The sequence below is a fragment of the Drosophila bipectinata genome, chromosome 3L (genome assembly GCF_030179905.1).
Source record: "Drosophila bipectinata strain 14024-0381.07 chromosome 3L, DbipHiC1v2, whole genome shotgun sequence".
Classification (NCBI taxonomy): domain Eukaryota; kingdom Metazoa; phylum Arthropoda; class Insecta; order Diptera; family Drosophilidae; genus Drosophila; species Drosophila bipectinata.
This window is the reverse complement of record NC_091738.1, coordinates 12,559,509-12,582,937: the sequence shown is the minus strand read 5'-3', so window position 1 is coordinate 12,582,937 and position 23,429 is coordinate 12,559,509. Positions and strand designations below refer to the sequence as shown.

The 23,429-nt window shown below is 42.8% G+C and overlaps 7 protein-coding genes across 8 annotated transcripts; all 7 read right to left on the bottom strand.

The window, feature by feature from the left end:
- Positions 1-6,797: 6,797 nt before the first annotated feature.
- On the bottom strand, positions 6,798-7,796 carry LOC108124668 (seminase-like). The gene is made up of 2 exons (XM_017240439.3): positions 7,201-7,796; positions 6,798-7,146 (listed from the first exon to the last, which is right to left on the bottom strand). The coding sequence occupies exons 1-2, from the start codon at positions 7,772-7,774 to the stop codon at positions 6,929-6,931; spliced, it is 792 nt and encodes a 263-aa protein (XP_017095928.2). The 5' UTR covers positions 7,775-7,796; the 3' UTR covers positions 6,798-6,928.
- A 27-nt stretch (positions 7,797-7,823) lies between these two features.
- On the bottom strand, positions 7,824-8,751 carry LOC108124669 (seminase-like). The gene is made up of 2 exons (XM_017240440.3): positions 8,122-8,751; positions 7,824-8,062 (listed from the first exon to the last, which is right to left on the bottom strand). The coding sequence occupies exons 1-2, from the start codon at positions 8,729-8,731 to the stop codon at positions 7,851-7,853; spliced, it is 822 nt and encodes a 273-aa protein (XP_017095929.2). The 5' UTR covers positions 8,732-8,751; the 3' UTR covers positions 7,824-7,850.
- Positions 8,752-8,949: 198 nt separating this feature from the next.
- Positions 8,950-9,896, bottom strand: LOC108124667 (seminase-like). The gene is made up of 2 exons (XM_017240438.3): positions 9,244-9,896; positions 8,950-9,186 (listed from the first exon to the last, which is right to left on the bottom strand). The coding sequence occupies exons 1-2, from the start codon at positions 9,854-9,856 to the stop codon at positions 8,966-8,968; spliced, it is 834 nt and encodes a 277-aa protein (XP_017095927.2). The 5' UTR covers positions 9,857-9,896; the 3' UTR covers positions 8,950-8,965.
- Positions 9,897-9,932: 36 nt separating this feature from the next.
- On the bottom strand, positions 9,933-10,870 carry LOC108124658 (seminase-like). Its single transcript, XM_017240428.3, has 2 exons — positions 10,270-10,870; positions 9,933-10,168 (listed from the first exon to the last, which is right to left on the bottom strand). Exons 1-2 carry the CDS (start codon positions 10,841-10,843, stop codon positions 9,948-9,950), a joined length of 795 nt encoding a protein of 264 aa, XP_017095917.2. The 5' UTR covers positions 10,844-10,870; the 3' UTR covers positions 9,933-9,947.
- Positions 10,871-10,958: 88 nt separating this feature from the next.
- LOC108124657 (uncharacterized) lies at positions 10,959-15,083 on the bottom strand. Of its 2 annotated transcripts, XM_017240426.3 has the most exons (10): positions 14,804-15,083; positions 14,352-14,743; positions 14,215-14,300; positions 14,061-14,162; positions 13,717-14,004; positions 13,437-13,656; positions 11,890-13,382; positions 11,656-11,827; positions 11,251-11,595; positions 10,959-11,195 (listed from the first exon to the last, which is right to left on the bottom strand). In XM_017240426.3, exons 1-10 carry the CDS (start codon positions 14,943-14,945, stop codon positions 11,064-11,066), a joined length of 3,372 nt encoding a protein of 1,123 aa, XP_017095915.2. In that variant the 5' UTR covers positions 14,946-15,083; the 3' UTR covers positions 10,959-11,063. The 2 variants fall into 2 exon arrangements, with proteins under 2 accessions (XP_017095915.2, XP_070136452.1); XM_070280351.1 differs by having other exon boundaries at positions 11,251-11,827.
- Position 15,084: 1 nt separating this feature from the next.
- Positions 15,085-19,062, bottom strand: LOC108124656 (uncharacterized). The gene is made up of 9 exons (XM_043214186.2): positions 18,784-19,062; positions 18,335-18,726; positions 18,204-18,289; positions 18,044-18,145; positions 17,459-17,984; positions 15,962-17,406; positions 15,729-15,900; positions 15,330-15,674; positions 15,085-15,272 (listed from the first exon to the last, which is right to left on the bottom strand). The coding sequence occupies exons 1-9, from the start codon at positions 18,905-18,907 to the stop codon at positions 15,144-15,146; spliced, it is 3,321 nt and encodes a 1,106-aa protein (XP_043070121.2). The 5' UTR covers positions 18,908-19,062; the 3' UTR covers positions 15,085-15,143.
- A 39-nt stretch (positions 19,063-19,101) lies between these two features.
- Positions 19,102-22,966, bottom strand: LOC108124670 (uncharacterized). The gene is made up of 9 exons (XM_017240441.3): positions 22,739-22,966; positions 22,293-22,681; positions 22,151-22,236; positions 21,992-22,093; positions 21,419-21,935; positions 20,035-21,356; positions 19,814-19,985; positions 19,387-19,731; positions 19,102-19,332 (listed from the first exon to the last, which is right to left on the bottom strand). The coding sequence occupies exons 1-9, from the start codon at positions 22,854-22,856 to the stop codon at positions 19,201-19,203; spliced, it is 3,183 nt and encodes a 1,060-aa protein (XP_017095930.2). The 5' UTR covers positions 22,857-22,966; the 3' UTR covers positions 19,102-19,200.
- Positions 22,967-23,429: the final 463 nt, after the last annotated feature.

Below are 23,429 nucleotides of genomic sequence, written 5' to 3'. Positions count from 1 at the left end.
GCGATCTTCGTGCTTGAAGCCGAGGGCAATCTACGTACTCGTGTCCGCAGATCAGAGCTGATCGGTGGTCGCTGTCACGCCCATTTCCCCCTTTTTGGAGCCTGGTAGCCGACAGCCTTTGAAGGTCCCTGCCGAAAGTTTCCTTAAAGCCCATATAGCTGCAGTAACTTGGCAGTGCACCAAATGCGGCTATATCACATAAATATATCCCTAAGATATATCCCAAGACCGGAGACTGGAGTACCTCCTTCTCCAGTCCCTTTTGCGACGACAATTCCATTAAAAGTTGTACGTTGTCACTTTGGGTTAACTTATCTGTGGAGCATGTTGTGCGATCGCATTTTTATTGTCGCCATTGTCTCTCTGCCCACACAAGGCAGCCAACGCAGATGCACTCGAAAAAATTTATATAATGAAAGTTATTTTAAGAATTTTATTCCATAGAATGTTTAACACATTTTAGAGCACGAACTAAAGGTAGTATTGACTCTCTTTTTCCCTCAGTGTAAAAACTGCATCCACATCTCACGTGCGTCGGCAGCGTTCTGCGACGTTTCTTTGTCGCTTGGATTTTGTGTAGCACTTGGCCTGCTCCCCACTTGACAATGCTTTGCATGCCGGGTTGTATGCCCCCCTACTCCACTTGGTTTCCCCCATCCGACCCTGTCATATTCCATGTTTGTGGCGGCGACAAAAGCTCTTGCGGCTGCCTCTGCCACGGCCGATGCCGCTGGAAACTTCGCTGCCCGCACAATCAGCAACTCGGTATCTTGTTTGCTGTCCCTTTGTGCGCCTTTCGCCTGAATTGCATTAAACAGCCGACTATGTACACTTGAAGAAAATGTTGGGATTTATAAAAATAAATATTACAATAGACAGGAACTTTCTTTTATTAAATAAGTATTTTTATGATTTTAGAATTAAAATTGTATTAAATAACTTATTATTGGCTGCATTGGCAGCGTTGCTGGCCAACCTTGTTCTGCCACAGAAAGAGACATCGCCCGGCTCGATGTGCCCCCGCACAGCACAACGCCGCCCCCTTTCAGCCCACCTACTCTCATTGCTCATTTTTAATGTGCAATTTCGTATGTACTGCTCGTAGCCATGGCCAGTACCCCTCAGTATGTGTGTGTGTGTGTTTGCATAGTAGTGTGCTTACTGGTTAGGCATGTGCCACCTCCAGTTGCAAGCCCCAACTCCAGGCTCCCCAGCTTCCACTTCAGTTCAGGCCCAGGCTTATAACCAAACGAGTGCAGCTCTGTTTATCGGCCCGGCCGGCCTAACCTTGTTAGGATTGTAAAATGTAAACCGAAGGCGTTGCCGTGGACTGGGTCCTCAACTTGGACTAGCACTGGAAGAAAATATAGGATAAAATAATATCTTTAATCCTATTCATTTTTGCTTAAATATTTTGAAGTCTAGACTTCTTCCCCTACTAGCAACTATTCTCTAAAATGTTTAACTTCAAACCACCCATTTCTTTAAGTATCACCTAGCTCTAGCTCTCCATCTTGGCCGGCACACGCTCAAGTTGCCTCTATCTACGTCCTACTCCTCGTCCTCAACCTCATCCACTTGAAATCGTTAATCGAAAACGGGCTGCGCCGTCGCCCTGCGGTTACGAGTGTCGCCAGGCTAGGATTGGAGTGGTGGGATCGGGTTAAAAGGGGTAACAGCGAAAAAAAAGCAACAAAAATGCCTCTCAGCCAGGCCAACAACTGTGCGCGTGCGCAGAACCGCCAACCTGGCAATGTGTTCATTTCGGGTCCATATTTCGTTCGGTTGAGCAAAAATTATGCCCGGTAGTCATGCAGCTCGAGCTCCAGGTCTCAGGTCCCGTGTCCCAGGTTCAGGTCCAATTCCCCACCAAGTCCAGCTTGCAAATCGCAAATCGCGAGGAGAGCAAAATTAAAGCGAGCATTTGACGGACGGACTGACGCAGTCTCTGGCCAAAGTGAGTGACTAGTTGACTGCCAGACACGCGGCTTGATTGCGCGCCTTGTCCGCGTCTGCAACCACGTCCGCAAACGTCCACGGGAAATGGGAATCGGGAGTGGGTTGAGAACGGACCTCTCTATGAGAATGGAAATGGGCTCATACATGGGCTTTTGGACACCACGGAATGGGAGGCAAATCATAGGGAGACCAAACGACCGACCGACACCCAACCGAGACGCAGCGGTCACACATTCGTCATGGAGGCTATGCCGGCATAGTTCCAAATTACAATGAAGGACAGGAAAATAGTATTTTAAAATTGGTTTATTATAAGGCTAAAGTGTAAAGATAATTAAAAAAAAAAAGACATGGACACATGGATAACCCTTCTTAAAAACTGCGTAAAGGGTTGTAATAGGGTAAATAGTTGTAAAGGGAGATACGTTTTCTTCTTCTAGAGAGTAAATGGTTCTTCTTTGAAGTTAGAAAATGGTAATAATTTTCCTAAAAGTTTTTCCTAATAAAATCTCCACCAGAATTATAAATCTAACCATGTCTGTTAATGCATCTCTTAACCGTGTAAACATGCACAATTCGCATTCGATTTTGATGCGTATTGATGGGCTGGACGGACCTGACCAGCATGACTGACGCTAAACAGTGTCGAGATTAATGGTCCCGAATTAGTCAGTGTCACTTATTGGAACGTTGAGCTCCTTCTGACACCTTGAAAATGAAAATTTATACGAAAAGGGATTGAAAACCCCAAAAAGAAAAAGGGGGCAAGTCGATGAATCTTAGGCGCATCCATTAGCCCAACCAATGGAATCAAAATAAAAGTAAATTAAAAATCAACACAATGAGTTCGTACAATTGAAGGTAAATGATCGTTTGAGGTCCGAGAAAAGACCAAAAATGGAGAGCTAAAAAAAAAAATAATTTCTACATTGTATTTACAATATCATCGATCAATAACTGTCAACACACCAGTTCGAATTTTGGGAGGCTGCGGTATTATGAGATGGGTATAGTGATTTGGAGACTAAAGTCACTCGTGACTTAATATAATGGAAAAATAATACTAATTTTATTATTAAAAAAAAAAAAATTTTAAGATATGGAATGAAGTTTATCAAGGAAAGAACTCTTAGCGGCTCTATTCTTAAGTAAACCCCTTGAGAATCGTATAGAAGAGCACCTAATATTCGTCTAAAACACTTCCCATTCATGCTGCACCCAAAATGTAATACAAATTACATTTCTTGTATTTATTCCTTTACCGATTCTTGGTGATTTTCGATTTAAGATTTCGGGTCATAGCGGCGATGAGAGATGGTGGAGATGGCGTAGCCAGAAGACCACCTGGCGTCTGCAGAGCCCGCTAATTGCATTGTGGGTACGCAGGGCACAAAGGAAAGTTGCCAGGTGATGATATCAGCATGATCAAGCACTTAAGTAAGTACAAATGATGGTCCCATCCCCCATCCCCAGCTTGGGAGCTTGAAAGTCCCTCCAATCGCGAGTTGGTTTTAGTCCGATGGTATGAAAAGTTTACAATTTGTTGATTCAACGCGGCATGAAATCGGCTTGGAACTTTGTTCAACTTTAATTAACCGATTTCTGCTGGCCCAGCTAGAAATGGAAAGAGCTGAAGAAGAGGGGGTAAAGGGGGGTAAAAGTCATAGAAATGAGTTAAATTACATTTAAGCCGATTAAAGTTCAGCTCGGTTTCGGCAAAACGATTCGATTTGTCTCGTTTGGTGGAGAAAAAGGGCCCCAAATACAGAATGCTGATGTCGATCGAATGGCGGCGGCAGATGGTTCCACTCACAAAGTTCATTAAAAGTGGCCAAGTTAATGCGCTGGGCAAACAAACATAAAAATACAGATACAGCCGAAACCCAGAGACTCCCAAAAACCCCGAACTCGAACTCGAACTCGTTCCACGCATACTTGAGCGATGATTTTTCCCAAAACCTAATTTTCAATTTACCAAAACAATTAACAACAAATTTTATTGGCTTTTAAGCCATGCAAACACTCGAAACAGTGAGCGCATCATAAAACCTACATGTGTATCTTTCAGATACACACAAAGACACAGAATGCCGCTATTGATCAAGTGTTTGTCGAAGAGATCTGTTTGCCTTTCCGTTCTATTGAAATTCCGAATGTTGTGTATCTTTTAATTAACAAATCCGAAATGGTAACTATAAAACTGGTGTAACCGAATCCAAATCCGCTCTACCTAATTGATTTTTTAATTGGCAAGTGCTAGGGATTGCATTTAAATACCCTTTTAGAGGGTATTATAATTTTGGTCAAAACACTATAAACATATTCTTAAGAATATATTAGAAATAAGAAATCGTTTAAGGTACTCCGCTTGAAAATCGGATGAGAAGTGGGGAAGATATAGCCATCACTGTGGACCCTATAGGGGAAAACCCGATTTTCGAGAGGTCCCATCACGAAAATTGGACAAAAAAATCTCAAAAATATATTCTCTCAGGATTTTGAAGCAGAATGGTGAAGAATCTATCTAGAAATCGTTTAAGGTACTCCGCTTGAGAATCGGATGAGAATTGGGAAAGATATAGCCATCACTGTATAGGGGAAAACCCCATTTTCAAGGGATCCCATCAATAAAAATAGACATAAAATTTAAAAAATATTTTGTCTCAGGATTTTGATGCAGAATGGTGGCAAATTGGTCTAGAAATCGTTTAAGGTACTCCGCTTGAGAATCGGATGAGAATTGGGGAAGATATAGCCATCACTGTGGACCCTATAGGGGAAAAACCAATTTTCAAGGGATCCCATCACGAAAAATGGACAAAAAAATCTGAAAAATATTTTGTCTCAGGATTTTGATGCAGAACGGTGGCAAATCGGTCTAGAAATCGTTTAAGGTACTCCGCTTGAGAATCGGATGAGAATTGGGAAAGATGTAGCCATCACTGTGGACCCTATAGGGGAAAACCCCATTTTCAAGGGATCCCATCAGGAAAAATGGACAAAAAATTAAAAAATATTTTGTCTCAGGATTTTGATGCAGAATGGTGGCAAATCGGTCTAGAAATCGTTTAAGGTACTCCGCTTAAGAATCGGATAAGAATTGGGAAAGATATAGCCATCACTGTGGACCCTATGAGGGAAAACCCCATTTTCAAGGGATCCCATCAGAAAATTTAAAAATTATTTTGTCTCAGGATTTTGATGCAGAATGGTGGCAAATCGGTCTAGAAATCGTTTAAGGTACTCCGCTTGAGAATTGGATGAGAATTGGCGAAGATATAGCCGTCATTGTGGGACATAGAGAAAGCTTGATCTTTTAAGTTTCTAGTCCAAATATCATTTAATTAAACCATTTGAAATGGTATCTATAAAACGAGTGTAACCCAATCCGCATACGCTCTAGCTCTTTGATTTGTTTGATTGGCAAATCGCATGAAGGGGACTTTCGAACCACATTCTACCGGCCAAGATCGAATCGAGGCATCTCTAAATCTCGGGATTGGCAAAGTAGGTGCCAGCTAGCATGTTGTTTTGCATGTCGGACCGAAAAGCCCCCACCACCTCCAGCTCCATGTTTTTCGCCAGGAGGAGGCCCAGGCCTATCCGTTCCGTGGCCACAATGTGCCATAAATTTATGACACTACTAAAAATAGTAGTGGTAAATGGTAGTCATGGAGTGTGGAGTATGGCAGTAGGATGAACGGAGGGAGTATGGAGCATGGAAGTATGAAGAGCTGGGATGTGGAAGCCCTGAGCTGGGGAGTATCTGGACATCTTCGTGCTGTTATGGCGGCAGTTACATTATGTTGCCTTTGTTTCTGGTGCGCATTACACGAGAGAACGAGAATTATATGCAAGTGAGAATGCCATTTAAAAGCAGATAAATAAACTTAATGCGAACTCGCACCGCGGGTCGGGACGGAAAGTGTCATTGCCGGGATATTTATGTTAGCCAAGGACCAGGTGCAGAGGCGAGGAGCCAGGAAACGAACACGAAGAAAAACCACTCCATAGTGGCCACACCAGGAGCATTTGTCAGACGGCGATTCTTCACCCACAAAACAGACGGATCATTTTTGTGGCCAACACTATCATTATGGCCAACTGAGAACCGTTAAGTAAGGCTGCGATTTCTTATACCTGATCGACACTAAGAAAAAAATCTCTGAAATTCCTCTAAAAGCTAATAGCTTCAGTACTGATTTATATGTCTTGTCTGTGTTGCGTGCCACAAACTAGCGTCTGGCTAAAAGTTCCTTACCCTTTTCTTCAGCTTCGATAAATGCGGCGCAGAGGAAGCTATAAATAACAATTAATTGTATTATTAAACTAATTCGCAAACGCAAAAGGACGAAAGGCCGTCAGTCATGCGATTGGGCTGCCACATAAATTTTTGGTAGCCTGTCTGTTTTTTTTTTCGCGAACTCGGTCGGTTGGTCGGTTTGGTTGGCTGGTCAGTCGGCTAATTTACATTTTGATAGCGGTCTGGGCCAAAAGTAAAAGTACACAAGTCCACGGCCAGCCAAAGTCGTTTCTAAAAAATTGTGCCCCACGGCAAAGGGCCAAGAGTGGCAGTCTCTTTTTTGTATAAATTTTTGCTTTTAGGTCCCCAGCAAGAGGAGTCCAATCAATTATGGAATCAGTCAATGATCATCAAGGAGCTGCCGTCTGCCGCCTGCACGCAATGGCCCAAAGGAGTCCATGATGGTCCATGTTGGAGGACCAGTACCGATCGGTAAGTGTTGGCGTGAAAGTTACAAAAAATTAAAAATAATGACAACAATTAACGCTGAAACTGTTGTCCCCTTTTTTGGATCTTGAAAAAGAAACAATACAGCGAAAGTCACCTTTCTTATTATTTAAAAAAATAACAAACTTGCTAAATAAAGAAAAGGTACCCTCTGCTAGGGTATCACCACCGCAAAAATCCATTTAAGCGAATCAAATGGAAAATTTTGTAGTTAAATCATTAGGAATTCAAAAGTTTTTGCATGGACTCTTTGATAAAGGGCTTCACATGATTCACATCCGTGTACACGCCAGGATAGCGCCTAGAGGCACATCCAATGCCAAAGGACACTATGCCACAAACGTGTCCTTGATAGACCAGCGGTCCCCCTGAGTCAAAGGTGCAGGCATCCCGACGTCCTAAAACTCCGGCACATAAAACCGTCGACGTTAGTTTAACTAAAAATTATAGATTATATAAATTATAAAAAAAAAATATAAAATGAAACTAACCCGTTGGTAAATGGGCATCACTGCAGCTTTTTTTGTCAATAATCGGCACTTCTACTCTACGAAGAAGTTTTTCGGGCTTTACGTTTTCTGGTTGTTTTAGACCCCACCCAGAAACAGTAACAATGGTTCCTGCTTCCAAAGGACCAGTGCATAGAGGAATCTTGGCGATATTCAGTCCTTTCATGGGTTTCGCCAGACGCATTAGTGCCACATCCATATGCATATTGGTTTGGTCAAAATTGTTCGGTCGCAAAAAGGACTTAACCTGGCGAACTTCTCCTTTATCCAGGCCTCGCCTGGAGACTCCTCCCGTCACTGTCCAATATTCGGGTTTGGGCATACCGATAAAGCAGTGGGCTGCCGTAAGGACAATGAGCTCATGGATGAGGGTTCCGCCGCACATGAACTCCTTTTTGTATTTTAAAACCATCATATAGCCACCTAGTTTTGCATTTGTGGTCACCACACCTCCAATAACCCGGGGTCCGATTTGGTTAGGCTTCTCCTTAAGATCCTTACCAAGGACATGTTGCCAGCCTACACATAATAGAGCCAAAAGATAGCCGATCACCATCGCAGTTATTAATGAAAGCGAGGAATGCCGAACAAAAGACCCCGAAGCGTTGCCAATTTTAGGATGTAATTTTATATTACAATAATATTTTCATGGTTTTCTCGATGAAAGGCTTGGTGTAGACCACATCCGTGTAGACACCTGCATATTTAGGACTGGCACATCCCAGGCCAAAGGACACAATCCCGCAGACCTGATTTTGATAGACCAGAGGACCGCCAGAGTCGAAGGTGCAAGCATCCTTTTTACCCAAAATCGAGGCGCAAAACATACTGTCAGTTAAAACGGCTATAAAAATAAATCCAAAATCAATATTACTCACTACTATCTTAGAGGATTAAACTCACCAGTTGGCTTATAATCTTTACGGCATTTCCTTCTTCCTAAAACTGGCACTGTTACCGTTCGCAGCAGTGTTTCAGGCCCCATGCCCGCCTCCTTGATCATACCCCATCCGGAGACTTTCATTAAGGTTCCCGTCCTCAAATGGTTTGAACACAAGGCCAACTTTCCAATATTCTTACCGGTCATGGCTTTATCAAGGCGAATCAGGGCCACGTCCATGTTCATGTCACTGTCCCGAAACTGCTTCGATTTGACGATGGTCTTCACGCGGCGCATTATTCCCCGATCCGTGAGTTTTGAAACGCCACCCTCTACGGTCCATTCCCTAATCCGGGGCCGGCCGGTGAAGCAATGGGCTGCCGTCAGGACAATAAGGTCGTGGATCAGAGTCCCACCGCAGACGAAGTCCTTGGTGTAGCGCAAGACTACCAAGTAGCCTCCCAGTTTTTCGCTTGTGGTCACTTCGCCGCCAATTACACGGCCCTGGGGTCCTGAGGGCTGCACTAACTTGGCCAGCTTGACCACGTCGACGGTCTGATTAAGGTTAAGGCCCAGGACATCTTTCCACTGAAAGAAAATCAATAGTAGTAAGTAAGCCAAAAGTTTCTGCATCACTGGTTGGAAATATTTTGTGGATTAGCACATATCCAATTCAACAAATCTAGAGCGGAAAAAAATCTATTTAAGCGAAGCCAATCTGATATTTTTTAAGTTTATAATACTTTTGTTTTTATGTATATTTTGTATCTATCCTTTTATCGATAAAAAATAAAACTAAATATTAATTAAAATTTTTAGGATTACAAAACTCTCTATTTTTCAAAAACTATTTTTCTCTAAACTCGTTTATTTTTTATCTAATAAAATTTTCATGCTCTTCTCAACAAACTTCTTCACATAGATAACATCCGTGTAAACGCCAGGATAGCGACTACTGGCGCAACCGATGCCAAAAGATACAATTCCGCAGACTTCCTTTTCGTAGACCAAAGGACCTCCGGAATCAAAAGTGCAGGCATCCTGTTTACCCAAAACCGAGGCACAGAACATGCTCCCCGTTATATTGGCTATAATATGTTATTAATTATAATAATACAATTTATTAAATTCCTATTATGACTTACTTGAAGTTCGATAGGCTCTCCGGCACTTCTTTTTGTTGATAAGTGGCACTGTGACCGTTCGTAGTTCCTTGACCGGCTTCGCCTGTGTGAGTTCGGTTAGTCCCCAGCCGGAAACTGTGAGCTTTGTTCCTGCCTTGAGATTCTTTGAGCAGAGTGAAAGCTTTCCTATTTTCTTGCCGGTCATCGGTTTTTGGAGCAGCACCACCGCCACATCCATGTTCATGTCCTCTTGTCTAAAGCTACCGGCCTTGATGTATTTCTTGACCTTTCGACGCTCGCCCTTGTCGGTCAGCTTTGTAAGGCCGCCCTCGGCCAGCCACCAATTGATATCGTCACGACCTATGAAGCAGTGAGCTGCCGTCAGGACGATGAGGTCGTGGATCAGAGCCCCGCCACATATAAATTCATTATCGTACCGCAGGGCAATCAAGTATCCACCCAGCTTCTCTATGGTGGTCAGATGACCACCTATAACTCGACCATGTATGCTTCCGATTGGCGAAATCACCTTTGCCAGCTTTCCTAGATCAACGGTCTGATTTAGATCCTGGCCCTGGATGGCTGCCCACTGCAGGCCTATAGCTAGCAAACAGCAGACCCAAAGTTTTTCCATAGCTAGAAGTTCTTCTCAGTCTCGCTCGAAATGTCAACAAAAATGAAATTCAAGTGGAACAAAAAACGTTTAAATGTTCTGTTGAAACAATTTAATGTAACATTAGGAACTTTTTTATGGTCTTCTTAATATAGGAAGCCATCGTATACACATCTGTATAGACGCCGGGATACTTCTTACTGGCACATCCGATGCCAAAGGATACAATGCCACAGACTTCGTTGTTGTAAACCAGGGGACCTCCAGAGTCGTAGATGCAGGCATCTTTTTCACCCAAGACTGCCGCACAGATCATATTGATCGTAATGCGAACTATAGAAATAGGGAAATATTTAAGTGTCATGACTATATGATACCTGTTACTTATTACTATTACCTTTCGAAATATTAAAATTATATATCGAAATACTCACTCTTCGGCCGATAGACTTGTCTGCATTGGTTCCTATCAATCACCGGAACTGCCACGGCTCTGAGATAATTTTCGGGCTCGATTGTCCTCCGATAGGTCAATCCCCAACCAGAAACTCGGAGCATTGTGCTTGTGGTAACAGAATGCGAGCACAGGGGGATGGTGTCTATACCAAGACCAACCATGGGCATATCCAAAAGCACCACGGCCACATCCATGTTCATCGTTTTTTTCCGGAACGTCTGGGGCCAAGCGAAGTCCTTGATGTGGCGCTGAACACCCTCTTCTGTAAGGGTAGAAATCCCGCCCTCGGCCAGCCATTTGGATTTAGTGTAACGCCGAATGAAGCAGTGGGCCGCTGTCAGGACAATGGTGTCCTTGATCAAAGTGCCGCCACAGACGAATTCGTCGTTGTACCGCATCGCTATCAAGTATCCGCCTAGTTTTTCGTTTGTGATCAGATGACCATTGATGACTCGAGGTTGTGGACGCTGGGACCCTATAGTTTTGTTGAGGTCCTCTGCCAGGATAATTGACACAGCCAGCAAGCTTAACAAAGCCCAAAGGCATTCCATTTTGGCTACAAATTAAAATATTCTACAACTCTCTTACACAAAACCCAGAAATCCGGAACCAATGCGGCATAGAGAAGCCAGTTAAGCGAGGCAATTGAAAAACTATTTAAAATACAGAGTCGGATGGCAATTGAGTTTAATTGCAAGTAATTTAGATGTATACATTTGTGTGTGTAGGTTTATTATTTTGTTGTGGAGTTAATTTAGCGGCGTCCGCAGACTAGGAGAAGCTCAGAGGTCGAATTTCGCGCAGGAGTTGATGCAAATAGAACATCTGCTTGGAATCTCGATTTCGCATATCCGTAGCATGCGGATACATGGAGTTAATCATTTGGTGCAGGTCCGTATAGCTCTAAATAGGTCTATATGTATTGGATCTACTTCCTTTCAACAGAGCCTTTACTTACCCCAATATTACGCCATGTAGGTTGATAATGCAACTTTATGATTTCGACGTTGTCAGTGCAGACTTCCGATACCTCCACAAAGGTTGCTGACTCGGGAGTGACCCTGGCCGTGACCTCAGACCCGTCATGCATGTCCTTCAGATTGCGCATCCGAAGGACGAGGTCGCGGTTAGTGGCCAGACGGTTCCAGTCGGAGCGGTAGAACTTCATCAGCTTGCAGTGAATGGACATGATATCGTAGACGTGCAACTCCGCCGCCAAGTGCTTTATGGAGAAGTAGCCCTGGTCGATGTAGCAACTAGCGTCGAGTTCCGCAAACACGTTCAGGTTCATGTCCTGGAAGCGCTGTTTAGAAGATTTATATTTCAAAATATAAAAACGACTCCTAATAAAATGTACTACTACCTTGCGCAACTCGACGAAATCCACAATCGGTTCCGCGATATCCAAATACCTAAAGGGCTTAGCTATGTACTCCTTTGGAATATCTATCACGTATCCTCGAATGCCTTTATTGCTGATGAAGAAGACTACGCGTACGAACTGGCTATCCAGGGTAAAGATAACTTCATCAGGACTGTTGAAAAAATATGTATAAGAAATATAAAAATGTGGCAACCGTGACATTATATAGCTAACTTTGAATCACTCTGTTCCAGTTCCCAATCCCGAAAGGGGAAATGGATATATCTCGGATAGGCAAATCCAAAGTCTCCCAAGCGATCGGTTTTAACGGTCAAGATTTTATGTTCCTGGTCAAAGTTAGACTCCAGAATATACTCTGTTGTCCAGTGTCGGACCTTCATCACTTCGTCACGTTTCTTAAAAATCGGAGGGGCGGACGGTGTTAAAAGGGGAATACGGCTCTTGCGCGCTGTCCCTTCGCCGGTGGCTAAATCAAAATCCAAATCCATTTCCATATCCTTTTCCGATTCCACGCCCATAGTGGTGGTACTGGTAGCGTCTCCCTTAAATGCCAAGGCAAGACTCGTATTCCTGCGAGTTGTTGAAGCGGCGCGCAAAGTTCGACTTGAAACCACTGGAGTTTCTGAATAGTGTCTCCGGGGTATCTTCACCCCTAGTGGTGGCGTCTGATTGGCTATCTTTTTGGGACTATCTTCATAGTTATCCTTTATTTTCTCTAGGGTATTCATCAGCTGATATAGTGTGATATCATCACCTTGATTGAGCTGCGAGTCTATTGGTTTCAACTCAGTGTCTTCCATAATAATGTCAGCCGTTCGACGGAAAAAAGGATACAATCGCTCTGGTTCGGCCTGATCCTCGTAATTGAATGTGTAAACGTTGGCAGCGGCTTTCTTTTCCGTATCGTCTTCTATGAGGCGACGACGGTACATTGGACCAACTGGCTTCTTAGCTTGCTCGTCTGCCAATGCCTCGTCACGAAACTCCTGCGGAAACTTAAACGAGGATAAAAGTAGCGGCATGCAGTATCGCTGCAATATCTGTATTTCCTTTTTTTTTAGACATTCCTGTTTTAGGTAGAAGTTTTTTACGAAATCGGCGGGCACAATTGGAAAGCTAGTACTACGACGGAGCATATCTAAAGCCGAGGGACGGTAGATATTCAAGGAGTTCTCCCTAACTGTCAGCCGATTTACGGATTTAAGTCGAGGAGACGGCTGTGTCGAGGTTACGCTCCCCGATATGCTCTTTGTCTTTGTGGCCCTTTTTTCAGACTTCAAATCATCAATGGTTTTTCGTGTTTTTTTCTGTGCTTTCTTCTTATGCTTTTTCTCAATATCCTCAGTGGGTTCCTCTAATTCATCCACAGGCCCACCTATCTCCTCTTCAATGAATTGGCAGACCATCGGTTCGCCCCACCGACATAGATGTAGGGGCATCTTGAAGGTTAGGATATAGTAGGGTAAGTCCTCATTGTTCAGATGGAGGTTGGGCTCCGGAATCATTGAAAAATCAAGGTTGCGTTTCGAATCATCTCGAGAAGACTCATCGTCCAAACCAATGTCAGCATGCAGCTGTTCGAAATGCAAAGTCCGATTATCCTCGTGCATCGTAATATTGAATTTCTGAAAGGCGGTGTGCTTGGGTTTGCGAAGGAAGATCATAGAGAAAATACCTCCCATCATTATATAGCGACGGAGATTCACCTAAAATAGAAGGAAAAGGTAATCATGATCTTAAATCTAGTAATAATCACATACTTCGAATGGCAACAGGTTAATGTTGTCTGGATGAAATGTTTCACTAACAAATTCATCGCACTCCTGTCGTTCTTTTTCTAGAAAAATCTTATAGGGATCGGGGACCATGCCGTTTGGTAATTCCTGGGGCTTTTTTGGCAACTTGGAACTGGGTTTTGGAGTTTTCTCTTTAACTTTCCTATTATCAGCACCCTTTGTCGGCTTATCGGGTTCAATATTTCTTGAAAATATAATAAAACATAGAATAATAAGTGGACTTTAAATAATTGTCTCAACCTACTCTATAGCCTCTTGATAGATATTCATTTGGGTGGCCATTTTCATCATAATTTCCTCCTGAATGTCCACCTGGGCCGCCCATTCGGTGACAGCGCTGTCCTCGATTTCAATAATTCCACAAAGGGGGGTACGGGTATGGTCGCCGGGAAGCACGTAGCTCTTGGTCAAATGGGAGTACGGGTCGAAAAAGAAGTGAATACACCTAAGGGTCAGATTGTCGTGGAGAACGCTCAGTGGCAGCTGCACAGTTACTCCCACGCAGTTTAAATCGGCGTGTAATAAGGGCAGCCTAAGCAAATAAATAGTTATACATAATATATTAAATCTATAGATGCAGAATCTTACGTCATATAATTAAAACGTACAGGCACGTCCTGCAGGCCCCACAATTGGAAGTTAAAGTTCGTGGCTTTGTAGCAGTAATCAGCGAGCATACAGCCTTTGGTTCTAAAAAAAATTAAATTATTAAAAAATATTAAAATAAAAAAGTAAATCTTACGTCATATAGGCTTCAGGTGAACAAATGACCCTGTAGGATAGTTTGTCGAAGAATGTTACTATTTCCGCATACAGCTCGGTGGGCATCTGAAAAACAAAGATTTGAAATTAAATTTTTTGTTAAATTTAAAGACCCACCTTGGTCATTTCAAAAACCCGACTGACAGGCATACCCAAGATGGTAGCCTCTTCACGAAGAGTCTGTTGGACGCGTTTGAGAGTCTCCAGAAGTCGCAGTATGGTGTTGTCATAAAACTTTCCTATTTCCGGCCGGGTAGTTTCTAAGAGGGTCTGGCGGGTGAAGTCCTGGCGTTCAGGAGATTGGGACAAAATACTGCGCTCATCTACGGACAGGACCCAGTTAATGTCGTCTTTCCTGTCTATCTTCTCCTCTGTACGCAGCTGGAAAAGAAAACTCCGAATATCCGAGGGTTGCTCGGCGTCGGGCAAGCCATCACAGGACACATAGGTTTTCCATTTTTGGGCCATCAATTGCTGGAAAAGTAGTTCCTTGCACTCCTCTTTTGATTCTGCAAAATAATAGGATAAGTGTATTCCAATCCAAAGGAATATGAATTAATTTGTTATACCTTTTACTAAATTCGAACTCGTATGCAGATCCTGCAAGCGCTGTACATATTTTAGCGTTCTAGCCATCCACTCATCCTCTGAGATAACCTCCACCGAAGGCTTGTGATCCGAATTACTTTTTTTCAAACCCTTTTTAACCATTTTTTTTTATTTTTACTGTTTTAAATATTTTTTTAAAAATTGTATATTTTTATATATTTTTTTGGTGTTTTTTTTGGGTGTGTTTATTATGTGTTCGTGTGTGTTTGTACCCCTTGTGTGTTTTCTGACAACTGAGGCATTTTTATAGAAATCACTTTATTAGGTCAGTATGATCAGTATGAGTAGAATATTTAGATACTATGAGTAACTTAAGATTCGAATTAGACTCAGGAATCGTTTAATGTTTATGAAGAGCATGGTTTCCTTATTTATATCCTCTCCATAAGCATTCATTGATATAATGGCGTGATTTAAGTCCGCATAGGTCTATGGTTTGTAATTAATAAAAAATATTTAAGAACTAATATATGAAATCAAACTTACATTGATATTTCGCCACGTTTCCTCGTAGGTTAGCTTTACAACGTCAATGTCATCGGAGCACTGTTCACTCACCTTGACGAAAGTCGTGTTTTCGGGACAGATCCGGACTGTGACATCGGTTAGATCAGAGGCGTCCTTGGCGATCTTCATATTGATTAAGATATCGCGACGTCGGGCCAGTCGATTCCAACTCGATCGGTAGAATTTCATGATCTTGCAATAGAAAGCCATCACATTATAAGTATGTTCTTCGGTAGCCACATGTTTAATGGAAAAGTAACCATTTTCAATGTAAAAGCTGGCATCGTTTTCGGCGAAAATGTTCAGGTTTTTGTCAACAAGCAACTAAAGATTTTAATAAAAAAGAATAGGCTTCGATATGTATTTATTGAAACGTACCTTTCTTAACTGGCGAAAGTCACCAATGGGCTCTTTGATTTCTAGATATTTGACTGGCTTGGCCACGTAACCATCAGTTATATCAGTGACATAGCCACGCACTCCCTGCGCACTGATATAAAAGATAGTTCTCACATGGAAAGTGTCTAATTTAATCATTACCTCATTGGGACTGATTTAAAATATAATATATTATCGGTTTCTATAGAATAAATCTAGGACGGGATACTCACTTTTCCTCGTTCGGCTGCAGCACCCAATCGCGAAAAGGAAAGTGCTCGTATCGCTTGAAACAAAGTCCAAAGGTACCCAAACGATCGGTTTTGAAGCTGATGGTGTTTTCCTCCGCATTTACCTTCATGTTCTTAATGTACTTAGTAGACCATTGCTGAACCTTTTCAACGGTGTCACCATTACTATCCTCGTAGTCTTCATCATAATCTCGACGCAAAGATGCGAAACTAGAATCCGCCAACTTTTTTTTAGAGGAGCGTGGCTTTTTGTGTATAGACTCCCTCGATGGAACGCCAAAAGGTGAAAGTGCAGTGTCTGATTTTGTTGTCATAATACTGTACCTTGACGGAACATTTAGCGAAATGCGCCTTTTGTTTGGATCTAATTTCTTTGCACCCTTGGGAGGGTCGCTTCCTTCCTTGCTCTTTCTAGAACCCCTCTTCAAATCTGACTTATCAGTAAAGACAAATTCCTGTTCCTGTTCTTCTAGAACCCCTTTTTTCACGTTTTTCTTCGTATTGGCATCGACCTGACGCAAAATGGCATTGGGTTTGTTGATATACTGGACCATAATCGAATCGAAAGTGGCCACCAATCCGTTGGCGGTCTTTTTAGTGTCATCAACCTCCTCATCGGAATCATAGTCCAGGTGAATGTGAGTGTCAAAGTGGGGAAACATCCTTTCAGGATCTTCTTGGGTTTCGAACTTGAAGTTATCCAACTTAGGTGCCTCTTCCACGGCATCGGCAATATCGAAACGCTTCACCAAGGCATGGGTCTTAACTTGAGCTTCAGCCTCCTTCAAGGAGGCATCAAGGAAATCCCTGGGCATCTTAAAGGACGATATTATGCGGGGTAGGCAGGCATTTTTTAGGTTCATCACTTCCACCTTGTTCAACAGCTTGTCTAGTTCAAAATCCTTTCGCCGCAAAACCTTATCCACAGAAAAAGAGATTTTGCTGTAGCTCAGTATGTCCATCATTGAGGGAGCAAATGCATTTGCCAACAAGGACATTTTGTTGGTGGTACTGAAGTACGAGCAACGAGTTGAAACCCTTGAGTGATCAAAGTAGCTGAGAGAAGCAGTGGATCGTTTTCTACTCATTAGGTTTTTATGGGTGCTGCTTAGAAAGTGGCACACCTGGGGAGTGCCCCATCTACACAGATCCGGCGGCAGCTTTATCGTTACATTGAAGTACGGCAAGTCACTCTCATCCAACTTGAATAGGCTGTTCCGTTCATCGAATTTGGTCAACTCTGAAATCTTTAGGCTCGTGGTTTGGCCCATACCATCGGTCAGGCACACCACATCCGGTAAGTTCTGCACTTTTCTATTATCCTCGTGGAGAAGAACACTTAGCTTCTGGTAGGTCGTCTGTTCGGGACGTTCCACAACCATCAATGAATATATCCCACCGGCTATAATGTACTGGCGCATATTAATCTAAAGAATAATACCCATGAGTTTTAAGCTCTAATCGCATGGAAATACCTACATCTTTCGGCATTAAGTTGATGTGTTTGGGATCAAAGGCAACTTCTAGGTAGTTTCTATACAGATTCTCTTCGCGGTATACGAATTCCTCATAAATGTCGGGAACCATGCCCTCCGGTACTGGAGGCACCACTTTGGGTGTCTTTGGAATGATAATCTTGGAAGTCCGACCCTTTCCCTCCGCATCGCCCTTGCTTTCGACCTTGGCGGCAAGTTCTGTTCTTTCAGCAATCAGGTTCATTGTGTCCACATAGTCCTGATACCTTCGGATCATAGCGTCCAAAATTTCCGCTTGAATATCCTGCTGCATTATCCATTCGCTAACAAGCGACTCCTCCATGTCCTTGATGCCTGAACTGGGCAAGTACATACTATCGACCAAATATAGTTCAGCGCTACTGGCGTTCTGCGAATAATGATCGAAGCTGGTATGGACACATCGTATGGTGAGGCAATCCTTAAGGACTGATTTTGGCACCTGGACCTCAACACCGCAGCAATTAAACTCGGCCAACATTACGGGAACCCTTTAAAGTGTTTACGATAATTTTTCAAAAGAATCTCCATACTTCTTGAAAAAACCTACGGCAGTTGGTCAAAAATTACGGGAACATTAAAAATACCCCAAATGTCCATCTGCCACAAATCGCAGCTATAGCCCCATGTGCCCACAATTCCACTCGGAGAGCTAATAAAAATATAATTTAATATTAAATACAGAGGTTTTATGTTTTAAAACTGCTCACCTCATATATACTTTTTGCATTCTCAATATTCGATAGACGAGGCGATCGAAAAGGCTGATGATTTCCTGTTGCACCTCCTTATAAACCTAAAAAAAAACATCATAGATGTATGTTTCAAAATTTTGACTCACCTCATATAACTCTTGTTGCAGTCGTTTACTTAGGGCCATGAACTCCTCCTCATTGTCCAGAAAAACATCGATTTTGTTCAAAGTCTCCAGACAGTTGCCAATATTTATCGCATAATACAAGCCTGGATTGTCGCTAAAGGCTTTTTCCAAAACTGCTCGCGTCGAGTCCTTGGCAAAGATATTCTGAGTCAAAACAGACCTTTCGTCGATCAACAAAGTCCAGTCCCGGGAGTCGTTTGCTTCGATTTCCTCAAAGTGGCGAATTTTGGCCAGGAACGTTCTCACCTCGGTGGGATTAGAGGGACTGGGTATTTCATCACATCTCAGATATTGTTCCCAACGCTCCTTCAATGCCCTCTCGCTCTCAAGTTCCTTGAAGTTATCCAAGACATCTGACGGGTAGTGGTTATTAGGTAGGAGATTCATTTTAAATTAATATTTATTCGAACTTCTAAATATAATACAGCTAGTGACTATGTCCGACAGCCGACTATGGTACTTTTTTTGTCTATCATTAATTTCCGATTCAGAGATTAGTTTTTCGGCACCTTCAAGCGATTTTCTTTTCACCATTTTGCCAATAAGGATATCGTGTTTAATGTTTAGTGTTAAGATTTGGTGGTTTTTGTATTTCTTTATTTTATTTTTTTAATTTTATTTTGTTCGTTTATCGTGTTTTGATATGTATATGTATTTTTTTGTAGTTTAATGTTCGGGTAGATGTAGGGTTGTGAAGGTTAAAACAAGGCTAGTAAGGAATTTCTTCATTTTACTTTGCATTTTTATTATTCTATTCTCTTCAGTGAAAGGTAGAATCGTAGTAGATACATGTATACAAGATTGGATATCGAAAAATTGAATTAATCCTATGAAAAGCTCAACGGTCGAAGTTGAGTCAGCATTTTCTTAACGTAAAAAAGGAGCAAAGTATCCTTATTTCGCAATTCCAAGGCAGTGGGAGACATTGAGCACACCGCTTGATGAAGGTCCGTGAAATGCTGCCAATTCAAACTTAAAGACATACTGTTCCTCGTATTTCAAGCTATACTCACTCCAATATTACGCCACGTATTTTGATAGGATAGCACAATCACATTCTCTTGGTCTGAACAATTCTCAGTGACGGTTACAAAGGTGGTGTCCTCGGGTCGAATGCGTACGACAACCTCTGAGTAGTCGCTATTATCCTTGGCTATCTTCATTCCCATTATAATGTCGCGGCGATTGGCCAGGCGATTCCAGCTCGATCGATAGAACTTCATGCTCTTGCAGTGGAGGGCCATCATTCTGTAGGTATGCTGCTCAGTAGCCACGTGTTTCAGTGAATAGTAACCGTTTGTGATATAGAAGCAGGCATCATTTTCAGCGAATATGTTTATGTTTTTTGCTAAAAAAATCTAAAGACATTTGTTGATAATTGTTTAAGAAGGAAGTCTCAGTTAAAAATATATATATATCTGACAACACCTGCTAACTCACCTTGCGTAATTGTTTAAAGTCAATAATCGGTTCCGGGATTTCCAAATACTTTACCGGCTTGGCGGCATATCCTTTGATTATGTCCGTCACATAACCACGCACTCCCTTGGCACTGATATAAAATAATATGCGTACATGGAAACTATCCACGGCAAAGATCATCTCGTCCGGACTACAATGGGAGAAAAGTTAGCAAGAATTAATAGGAGACCTCAACTTACTTCTCCTCATTGGGTTGTAGAGACCATTCTCGGAAGGGGAAATGGTCATACCGCTTAAAGGCGAGTCCAATAATACCCAGGCGATCCGTTTTAAAGGTGAGCTTGTGGGTGACCTTATCGACCTCTGCATCAACGATGTACTTTGTCGTCCAGTGGGTCACCTCTTCCACTTTTTCCGAGACCCGAATTTGAGAGTCTGTCTTGAAAGGCAAGGATCGCTTGGTTCTTCGCCTGCCGGTCGTCTTCGCCTGCCAGTCGCTTTCGTCCTTCTTGGTGGGCGGCGGGGCTTCTCCGACGACTTCCTCCTTGACCTTTTCCTTAGCCGCCTTCTTTTCCGGCTCATCGGGCTGATTAAGTAATTCATTTGGCTTGGCCGTATATTTGGTTTTGATGTCGTCCAGATCCTGGACCAATTGGTGCATGGTGTGTGATGTACCCGCTTTAAGCTGCTGCGGTTCGTCCTCGTCGGTGTACTCGAAATCGTCAGAGTCATCAAGCTGCACCACCTCCACACGCGGAAAGAAGGGATACATCCGCTCTGGTGTATCCAACTGGTCCTCGTAGCTAAAGCCCAGTTCCGGCCTCTTTGCCACTACATCAGCATCCTGTCGCTTAAATAGACCCTTTTTGTTAGAGGGTGCATCCAGATCTGGCATGTCATCGAGAACGTCTGCAGGCAATTTAAATGAAGAGATCATCCGCGGAATGGCATGTCTCTGCAAATTTCGTATCTCCAGCTTGTTCAGCTGTTTGTCCTTTAGTTTAAATTCCTTGAGCAAAACAGTGGCGGAAGGTCTTCCTATAACACTTTCGAAATGGCTTTGCCGGAGCATCATCCGGATGGTGGGTCGAAAGATATTAGTTGTAGAATCCACGGACAATCGAGTGCTGTGCCGAACACTGCCTTGAAAAGATGCCGAGGTGGAGAGACCTCTGTAGGTATCCCCGGCGTAGAGCAATTCGGAAGCCAGGCGTCTGGGTTCAGGTGGTACTATTTGGTTCTCTGTCAGATATTGGCATACCTCAGGTACGCTCCACCTGCACAAATCTGGCGGCAGTTGGATGGTGACGTGGAAGAAGGGCAGATCGGATTCTTCTAGTCTGGCGTTCGCCGGAGTCATTAATGTTGGCCGGCTCTTTCGCAACATTTCGGTGGCACGCTGATTGCGCCCCGTCTCAGCCACCAGTTGGGGCATCGTGTACAACAGTCGATCGTCCTCGTGCCACACAATGTTGAACTTGGAGAACTCGGTCTGGTCGGGTCGCCGCACAAACATAATCGAGTAGATGCCACCCTGGATGATGTACTCCCTTAAGTTGATCTGAAAAGTGATTCAATTAATGGTCGGTTTATCGTTTTGGATTCTCAACCTCCTTAACCCACCTCGTTAGGAAACAAATGGAGATTCCGCGGATGATAAACCTCGTCGAGAAATGCCGTATTCTGGTAATCCTCTATTCTAATAAAATCATTGTAGATATCGGGAAACATGTTGGGCGGAACTAATGGCGGCTCCTTTGGAGCTTTTGGTATTATTATCTTTGGTCCTTTCGATTGGTCACCAGCCTTGGCCTCCTTGGCCGCTTGTTCGACCTTCATGGCAATATCTTCCATAACTTCCTCGTACTCCTCCCGCCGCCGCAACATCTCAGACAATGTCTCCTCCTGGAGGTCCTGTTGCATAAGCCATTCGGTAATCACGGAATCCTGCATATCCGATATCCCGGCATTGGGATAATTGGAACTTGTTATAAGCGGCGGCTCAAAACTTTTTGCATATTGGGAAAAATTATCGAACTCTGTGTGAATGCTGCGAAGGGTCATGCAATCTGCAAACATACTCATGGGCACCTGGACAGTCACTTTGGTGGTTTCAAAAGTGGCCAACATGACTGGAATTCTTTAAAGAGTCAACATTACTTTTATTATATAACCTTTGTGAATAGGTATACTGACTCTAGTTGGTCGAAAAGTACGGAAACGTTCAAAAGACCCCACAAGTCCATTTGCCATGGACCACACCGATGGCTCCAGGTGGCCACTTTGTTATCTTCAGTACTTAAATAATGAAAATGATATAATAAATAGTCTAGTTGTGAGAGCTCTAGTTCTTACATCATATAAGCCGATTGCATATGCATTATTCGATATGTGAGCCGATTGAAAAGGCTATCGACTTCCTTCTCGAGCTCTGAATAAGTCTGAAAACTCACATGGATTACCAAATATATAGATTACCTACATTTAGATTACTAACTTCCATTATTTCATACTGAACCTTGTTGGATAAATTTTCCAGCTCAGCTTCATTATCCAGCATTGTATCCATTTGCTTCAGGGTTTCCAGACACAACTGTATATCATTTTCATAGTGAGCTCCGGGATTATCCTTGTTGGCGCGCATTTTATCCCTGGTCTTGTCCGTCCGGAATATGTTCTGATTAAGAATGCTTCTCTCATCTATCGACAAAGTCCAGCTGACCGCTCTTCTCGCCTCGATATCGTCATAATGCCGTATTTTGGCAATAAAAGTTCTAACATCGACGGGCACATAAGGTCTGGGAATGCCATCGCATCGCAAATAATGCTCCCAGTGATCGTTGTGAGTACGAAGGGTCTCCAATTGATGAAACTCCTTTTCGGATTCTGTGGGCATGCTTTAGGTTCAGTACGCATGATATCTTGATGGAAAATCAGACATACTTTTAACTAGGTCCCCACTAGTGGTAACATCATTCAGACGAGTCACATACTTGGCCTCCCGTTCCGTAACTTCCGACGCCGGGATCAGAACAATCTTGGGAATCAATTCTGCAGGCATCCTTGATTTGAAAAATACGTTTCTACTCGTATAAAGATATAATTTTAATATTGTATGTTTGTGTTTATGTGACAGTACTTCTTTTTTCGTAAGGCAACTAGTTGGAATTTTAAAAACTTTCAAGATTTAATCCTTTATACAATATTTTATACATTGTCCTGACTGGCAGACATCCAGAAAATTTAAAAAGAGAAAATACGAAACGTAAGCCCGTAATCTAATGCCAAAGTTTGGCCACAACTCAGCCAAGTAGGTGGATGCAGCCACCGCCCCTCAAAAAAACAAGGCTATGCAGTACCTCCGCCCCAACCCAAATCCAGGAGATTTATTTTGGCCTTTGCCAGCTTTCGTGCCAAGAAAATACTTTTCGAATGCCATATCATCAACCTGAGAGGAGAAAGTGTAGATGCAAAGCCGGGGATAAGACCCGAGACCCAAGACTTGTGTCTGTCTGTCTGGCAGAGACCAAAGACAATAGCTCGTTTCCAATAAATTGATTAAATTTTATGTTGCATTGTCCGTGTGTGACTCTTTCAAGCTCCATTTACATACGAGAAGAGCATGTTATGTGGC